The 7,846-nt window shown below is 72.1% G+C and overlaps 1 protein-coding gene across 1 annotated transcript; it reads right to left on the reverse strand.

Moving 5' to 3' along the window:
• Nucleotides 1-2,827: 2,827 nt before the first annotated feature.
• Nucleotides 2,828-5,353, reverse strand: ELFN1 (extracellular leucine rich repeat and fibronectin type III domain containing 1). The gene is given in 15 exon segments (XM_058292475.1): nt 2,828-3,093; nt 3,096-3,125; nt 3,128-3,253; nt 3,256-3,577; nt 3,579-3,841; nt 3,844-3,886; nt 3,888-3,977; nt 3,979-4,040; nt 4,043-4,087; nt 4,090-4,186; nt 4,188-4,349; nt 4,351-4,470; nt 4,472-4,861; nt 4,863-5,224; nt 5,227-5,353. Coding segments are annotated over 15 exon segments (2,502 nt in total). The 3' UTR covers nt 2,828-2,830.
• Nucleotides 5,354-7,846: the final 2,493 nt, after the last annotated feature.

Genomic DNA, 7,846 nt, shown 5'->3' on the forward strand with positions numbered 1-7,846 from the left:
GTGGGGCCACCTGGCAGGCCACCTGAGCATGGGTGGCAGGACAGGGCCAGCCAGCCATGGGGTCCTTGGAAAGTTGAAGGAAGGAGCCTAGCTGGGAGCGGCTACCGAGGAAAGGGGCGAGCGTCCCACTGCAGAGCGGACGTGAGCAGACGCTGCCAGCCCCCCGCCCCCGCCCCCCTGCCGGGCCCACCTGGTCCCGCGCCCCCGCTCCCCACTCCCGCCCCGGCTTCCCGCCTTCCGGGGTCTTTGCCAGAAGCTCGGCTGGTGGACGGGTGGGCCTGGGGGTCACTAGCCGGGGCCCTTAGGAGAGGCGAGGCGCCCTGCCAGTTAGGGGAAGGCGGGCGGCTGACCCTGGAAGACGGGGTCCCGGCGCCCCAACACCAGGCCGGAGGGCCGGCGGACAGCCAGCCTGAGGGAGGGGCACAGGGCGGGCCGGCCCCGGGTGCAGGAGGGCAGCGCCCACCCCGCGGCAGGTGGCGCCAGCAGGGCCGCTCCCAGGCGGCGGAGAGCGCGCCCGCGAGCAGCCGGACCGCCCAGGTCAGCAGGCAGGGGCCTTCTCTGGGCCGGGCTCAGGTTCTGGACGTCTCTGGAAAATGTGAGGAAGCCTGCACAGCTCCTCGGAGGACTCAGCGCACTGGGGCCACCCCAGAGTCGGCCCCCTAAGGCAGGGGCCGGCCGAGATGGCCCGTGGAGGGGCCGCAGCCCGGCTGGGGGCTGGCGCGGGCGCCGGGGACTCCAGGGCCTTCGGGCGGGACGGCGGGGCGCTCTTCCTGGAGGGGCTGCCGCCGCCACAGGGGGGCCACACCCCAAGCCTCCAGCGCACCATGCACAAGCAGCATGAGCGCCAACCCCCGCCCCGGCCCCTCACCCCATCCCACCCCGAGCAGCCGCACACAGTCAGACCCACGCGCAGTCAGACCCACGCCAGGCACCTCAGCTCCGTGCACCCCGGGCACCCCCAGCCCGCGCCACGTCACGCCCGGGACGGCCCCGCCCAGCAGCCCTGGGCCCCTGTGCTGGCCCCCCCGGGCCCCCCCAATACAGCCCCCCACTGAAAAGCAGGGGGCCCGGCGCGGCCCCTAAACGCACGAAAAACCAGACGCGACCAGTATTTGGGTTTTTATCTTTGCAGAATTTTTTTAAGTAGACATAGTCTTTTTTTCTTTCTCGTTTTACAGCAAACTTTGCAAATATAGAAATATTTTTTCTGTACAATAGAACGACTACAGTGTACAGCGAGCGGGGGCGGGTGGGCGTCCTTCGCAGCCCCTGGCCCAGCGCCGCCCCCCGCCACCCCACGGGGCCCCCGGCAGCCCCGAGGCCGCGCGGCCGCCTGCACCCGCTCGGACCCCGGGTGGTCCCTGGAGGTGGCGACGGGGGGACGGCCGGACAGAGGCTCCTCGGAGACCCGCGGGCCGCGGCCATCACGCCAGGCGCGAGGTGGCCCCGCTCAGCCGCGACGCACAGCTCTTTAAGGAACTTAATTTTATTATTATTTTTTTAAAAGGAAGAAAATAGAGAACGAGAGAGGAAAAGAACAGAACAGCAAAGAAGTCCCCCCACCCCCCGTTCCCAAGCCACAGTATTCCGAGTCCCTTGTGTGTGTGTGTGTGCACGGCATGAGTGTGTGCACGTGAGCACGCACGGTATGAGTGTGCAAGTGTGTGTTTGCACGGTGTTTGCGCACGGCATGAGTGTGTGGTGTTGTGCGCGGCGTGTGCGCACGGCATGAGTGTGTGTGTGTGCACGGCGCGTGCGCACGGCATGAGTGTGTGTGTGCGCGCCACCCACGCCAGCCGGGGCACCTCAGAGCCAGTCCCAGGAGCCAGCCCGCCGCCCTGCACCTCCCGCTGGTCGCCCCTGCTCCCAGCCCGCCTCCGCCATCCCGGGGGCCCGGAGCCACACTCAGTGCGCGTGTGCCTGCGTGTGTGCGCGCCAGTTTGGGATGAATCTCTGGGTTACAGATAGCTGCTGTGGATCTTGTATCCTTTTTGGTCCAGTGGGCAGGAGGGCTGGGGGAAGGGGGGCCCAGGCTGGACGGGGTGGGGAGGACCCCGAGGGCCAGGAGGACCCCGAGGGCTAGATGGCGTGGGGAGGATCTGAGGGCTGGGGAGGGCCCCAAGGGCCAGGGAGGGGGAGACCCCCAGGCTGGACAGTGTGGGGAGGACCCTGAGGGCTGGGGAGGGGGGGCCCCAGGCTGGATGGGGTGGGAGGACCCCAGGGCTGGGAGGATCCCAAAGGCTGGGGGGGGGTGCCCCGGGCTGGATGGGGTGGGAGGACCCGAGGGCCGGGGAGGGGGGCCCCTGGCTGGACGGGGTGGGAGGACCCCGAGGGTCAGGAGGACCCCGAGGGCTGGATGGCGTGGGAGGATCCTGAGGCTGGGGAGGGGGGGACCCTGGGCTGGATGGGGTGGGAGGACCCCAGGGCTGGGAGGATCCCAAAGGCTGGGGAGGGGGTGCGCCCCAGGCTGGATGGGGTGGAGGACCCGAGGGCCGGGGAGGGGGGGCCCCTGGGCTGGATGGGGTGGGAGGACCCCGAGGGCTGGGGAGGGGGACCCCTGGGCTGGATGGGCTGGGAGGACCCCGAGGGCTGGGGAGGGGGACCCCTGGGCTGGATGGGGTGGGAGGACCCCGAGGGCCGGGGAGGGGGGACCCCTGGGCTGGACGGGGTGGGAGGACCCCGAGGGCTGGGGAGGGGGGGCCCCTGGGCTGGATGGGGTGGGAGGACCCCGAGGGCCAGGAGGACCCCAAGGGCTAGACGCAGTGGGGAGGACCCCAGGGCCAGGGAGGACCCCCAGGGCCGGTGTGGACGCCCCAGGACTGGGAGGACCCTAAGGACTGGGAGGGGGGCCCCTGGGCTGGACGGGGTGGAAGGACCCCGAGGGCCCGGGAGGGGGGGCCCCTGGGCTGGACGGGGTGGGAGGACCCCGAGGGCTGGGGAGGGGGCCCCTGGGCTGGACAGGGTGGGAGGATCCCGGGCCAGGGCGCGGGCGCGGCTCAGGACTTGTGCTGGGCGACACGCCCTTCCAGTAGTCCAGGATGTCGTGCAGGTCCTCGTCTTTGGCAAACTGGACCTTCTTGCGCAGCGCGTGCCGGCGGCCACGAACTCCCCGTCGTCCCTGTGCGGCGGCGGCTCAGTCTGAGGCGCCCCCAGATGCTCTGGGGCACCCTGCCGCCGTGCTCGGGGCTGGAGGAGTAGCCCAGGTGGCGGTACTGCGGGGACAGCGGCGAGTAGGCCAGGTCGCGCGGCCGCGCCGGGTCAGCGGCTCCAGGAGGGACGGCTTGCGGCCGCCCGGGCCGGCGAGGGGCGGCGGCGGGGGAGCGGGCGGTGCGCCGGGGTGCGGGCCGGGGTATGAGTGCCGGTGCTCCCCGCACTGCCGTGCCTTCTCGGCCTCGGCGCGCAGCGCGGCGGCCGCGGGCGTCACGGTCAGGATGGCGGCGCCCACGGGCGAGGTCTTCTCGATGTACCGGGGCTCGGCGGCCGCCTGCTCGGCACGGAGGGCGCGCGGGCTGCGCGCGGGGGCCACGTCGCCGCCGCCGGGGTGCCGCCGGGGGCCGGGCGCCAGGAAGCCGTGCTTGGGCCGCCGGCGGCTCGGACAGCGGCGCCGGAGCGGCCTCGGCCGCGGCCCTGGTCGCCCGGGAGAGGCGCGGCTCGGACTTGAGCGCGTCGATGCAGTTGTTGATGATCTGGTTGACCTTGTCCACCTCCCTGGCGATGGTGGAGATCTCGGCGGCCGAGCCCCGGCCGTCGGCGCCCAGCGCGCAGTCCCGCGCCTGCTCGGCCGCGCGCACCTCCATGTAGTGGCCCTTGACGGCCTTGGGTGTGTCGCCGCCCTCCGCCGCTGGTACTCCTCCGCCTCGCCGGCGGCCGGCAGGTAGGGGACGCGCGGTCACGGCCTCGGGGCCCAGCGGCGGGCCCTGCGCCAGCGGCGCCAGGCCGGCCGCCTCCATCTCGGGCCCGTACTTGAGCTCGATGATGGGACTTGTGCAGGCTGGCGGCCGCCGCCGAGGCCGCCTTCTTGTGCTTCTCCTCGCGGCGCGGCGCTTGCGCAGGCCGTAGTAGACGGCGCCGAGGACGAGCACCATGCGAAGAGGCAGCCGAGGACGGTCATGATGTAGTGCGTGGCCGTGACGGGCCTGGGCACGGGGCCCGGCGGCCCGGGCGGCCGCGGCAGGCAGATGGTGAGAGCAGGTGTGGTTGTGGTGCAGGCCGGCGCTGCTGGACACCACGCAGTAGGTGTAGTTGGTGAGCGCCAGCAGGTCGGTCAGGCGGATCTCCTCCTGCGGCTTGGTCAGCTTGGACACGGTGAAGGCGCGGCTGTCGTGGAAGCGCTCCAGCGTGTACATGCGGGTGAAACGGGCTGGGCAGCTGCACCGTCAGCGTGGCCGAGTTCTGCGTCAGCTGCTTGACCTTGATGATCGGCCGGGCCTCTGCCTGGGGGGCCAGCGTGGGCAGGGCCACCAGCGGCGTGGGTGCCGTCGCCCGAGAAGCACTCCTCGTCGGCGCAGGGCGCGTCGCTGGGCTCGGGGGGTGGCGGCGGCGGCGGCGGCGGCGGGGAGCGGCCCGGGCCCGGGCGGGGGGCGGCCGCGCCCGACGAGCCGTCGGTGCAGACGGACTGCAGCTTGCCCAGAATGCTGCGGTGGCCGTGGCGGCCCTGGCCCAGGAGGAAGTAGCCCGCGTAGAGCGGCGGCGACTCGCACTGCATGCGGTCGTAGGCCTGCGTGGCGTTGGTGAAGGCCGCCAGCCAGCGCAGGAAGCCCAGGAGGTCGCAGGAGCAGTAGAAGGGGTTGCTGTACAGCTCGCACACCGAGAGCCTGGCGAGCCCGGCGAAGGTGGCGCTGTGCAGCTGCTGGATGCGGTTTCATCGACAGGTCGATGTTGACGATGCTGGGGCACTCCCAGAAGGCGCTGGCCGTCACCACCTCGATGAGGTTGGCCTGCAGGTACAGGTACTCCAGCTTGCTCAGGCCGCGCAGCACGCCCTCTGTCAGGTTGCGCAGCCGGTTGTAGCCCAGCTGCAGCACCTGCAGGTTGAACTGGCCCGAGAAGGCGCCGTCCTCGATGTAGCCGATCTCGTTCTTGGTGAGGTTGAGGTACGTCAGGTTGCCGAAGCGGCTGAGCGCGGCGTACTGCACGCTGCGGATGCGGTTCTCGTTGAGCCGCAGGTCCACAATGGTGCTGTTGATCTGCTGCGGGATGGCCTCGTAGGGCGGCTGGTTCTGCTGCAGATGGCCAGCCACACGAAGCCCTTGTCACCCTCGATCAGCCAGCAGTCGCCGCGCGCCGGCCCGCCCGCCTGCAGCAGCGCCGCCGCCACCCACACCCACAGCGCGCCCCACCCGCACCCGGCCATTGGGCTGCCCCCGCCGGAGGGCCCCGCTCGGCCCGCACCCCGGGATTGGACGGCGGGGGGCTGGACGGCGGCCCCCCGAGGGACGGTGGGGAGGGTGGAGGGCGCCGGCGCGCTCACAGGCGTCCCGTCCCCGACAGCATGGCCGCTCGCGGGGCACAGGGGCGGCTGTCCTCCCTCAGTGCCGGCGGCCTCTCGTCTCCCGCCGGAGCCCGGCGCCCGGGGGCCGCCTTCCCATCGGCCTGGGTGCACTTCGGCGCCTCCTGCTGCCAGACGCGTGTTCTGCAAGAAAAAGAGGAGAGACGCGATCACGGGGCGCCCGCCGCGGTCCCTGCTCTCAAAGCCCGGCTTCGGCGGAGCCTCTTCGAAAAACAGGGCAGGAAACTGAGTGCCCGCTGGGGCTCAGGGATGCAGAGGTGAGGCGAGGTGGCCCGGCCGGAGGGGAGGCCCGTGGCAGCTTCTCCGAGACCGTCTCTACGTCCCAAGGAGGGGAGGAGAAGCAAAGGGACAGGGGGCCAGGCTCAGGCCCCGTCGGCCCCTGTTATGTGGTCTCGCCAAGCCCGGGCCTCGGTTTCCCCATGTGCAAAAGACACCAGCCGCCTGGAGGGGCTCAGAGTCACTGACCACATGGAAACTGGAACCATGCGCCTCCTGTACGTGGAGTGGGCCGCCCTGCCGGTGGCCTCGACCCCCCCCCCCCAGCGCCTGCTCGGTGAGGGAGTGACCTGGGGTCAAGCCTGAGGGTCTGGGCAGTGGCCTGGAGGGGCGCTCCGAGCACCCCTGCATGTGCTCAGCCCCGAGGTGGGAGAGAATCTTCCCGAGCTCCCAGGCTCCTCCCAGGCCAGGGGCCATGCAGGGTGTCGGATGCCAGATTCTTGGCCCCCAGGCACGTTGTGGCCCTTCTGGGCCTCAGTTTCCCCAGCTGGTGTTGGGGATGGGGCAGCAGGGCGTGGGAGGAAGGGGCGTGGCCAGCTCTGCAGGAGCGCCCCTGTTCCTGCACCTCGGCCTCAGCGAGGGCGCAGGCTCACCCCGCGAGGACTGACCGCCTCCTGGCCCCACCCCTCCACGGCACAGCAGCGGCCCGCTGCCCCTCAGCCTCACCGCCTGCGCCCGTGTGCGCGCCAGCAGGGGGCCGGGCTCAGGGCGAGGCCTCGGGCGGCACGGAGCGCACTTGGCGGCTGCAGCCAGGCCCGCTGGACAGTGGCGGCTGCTGGACAGAGCTTGCCTGAGGCCCCTCCTGGGCACAGGGGCCCTGGGGTGCAGGCCGGCCCCTGACCGTCCCCCGTGGGCAGAGGGTGGGCTAATGTCTGCTTGTGGCCCTGTGGGTGCACAGCGGTCCTGAGCCGTGCCTGCCGGGCAGCTGGCCAAGCCTCGGTCCCTGACGGGATGTTTTGTGACGAATGCACTGGGGCAGTTTGAGTTAGGAGGACAAGGTGACGTGTGCAGTGAACGTTTCCCTCGGAAGCTCTGTGGACAGTTTCAACGTGGCTCCCGGGGCAGTCTGTGGCTGGAGAGGGCAGATGGGGCGAGGATAGAGGGCGGAGAGTGGCCTGTGGCCACAGGGGGCCACCTCAGGGCTTGGGCGGGGGCCGCTGCGCCACGTCAAGCAGTGCCCATCCTCGGCCCGATCAGGAGCAGCTCTGGGGGGGTGGGGGGGCCTGCTGGGACGCTGAGGAAAACGGGGGCGTGTGCGGCCGGCGGGTGAGGCGCTCGGGGGCGGGCGAGCGCGCTGCCTTCTGCCAAGCTCTTACCCGGCGCTCCCCCCGTCGCCATCATGGCCGTGTGCGCCTGCCTGGGCACTCGGTCCGCGCGGCCTGCCCTTCGGAACTGCCCCCCGTCCATGCTGCTGACCCCGAACGCCTTTAAGCTCTTGCTCAGAATAGCCCGCGGTCCAGCCAAGGCGGCTTACGGTCCCAGAGAGCCTTAGTGCAGCGAGGGGGGGGGCTCCGCGGGGCGCCCGCCCCTGCCTGGGGCCCCGAGCCACCGCCCGGCGCGCACATGGGTGTCCGTGCAGGCATGCCCGGCTCTGGCTGTGTGCTAGTGCGTGCGCGTGCGTGCGGGGCACAGGCGTGCTGGCGGGAGGCAAGGCAGGGGTCGCGGCAGGCTGGCCGGGAGGGTCTGCCCGAGCGCGGGTTGGGGGTGGCACAGGGGTGCGGCTCCGAGCGCGCCACCTCATGGGGCCCTGCCCAGCGGGGGACAGGCCTGCGCGAGCGTGGGGCAGGGAGGCGTCTGCTGGGCACACGGGCGCGGCCCCTGGGGGCTCTGGCCCTGGAGGGCCCGAACATGCCACCCCGCCCCCCTTGGCAGAGGCCGAGGCTGAGCCGGGAGAGACGGACGGTCGCCATCACACCGCGCCGCCTGCCCCGTCGGCACCGCGCCCCCGCCCCAGCGTGCCCGCGTGGGTCCCAGGTCCCCGCAGGGGCCTCGACGGGGTTTGGGGGCCCTCCACAGGTCCAGGAACCCGAGGCCGGGCCCTTCCCACCCCGAGAGGCTCCG

Source organism: Dasypus novemcinctus (genome assembly GCF_030445035.2).
Source record: "Dasypus novemcinctus isolate mDasNov1 chromosome 23 unlocalized genomic scaffold, mDasNov1.1.hap2 SUPER_23_unloc_1, whole genome shotgun sequence".
Classification (NCBI taxonomy): Eukaryota; Metazoa; Chordata; class Mammalia; order Cingulata; family Dasypodidae; genus Dasypus; species Dasypus novemcinctus.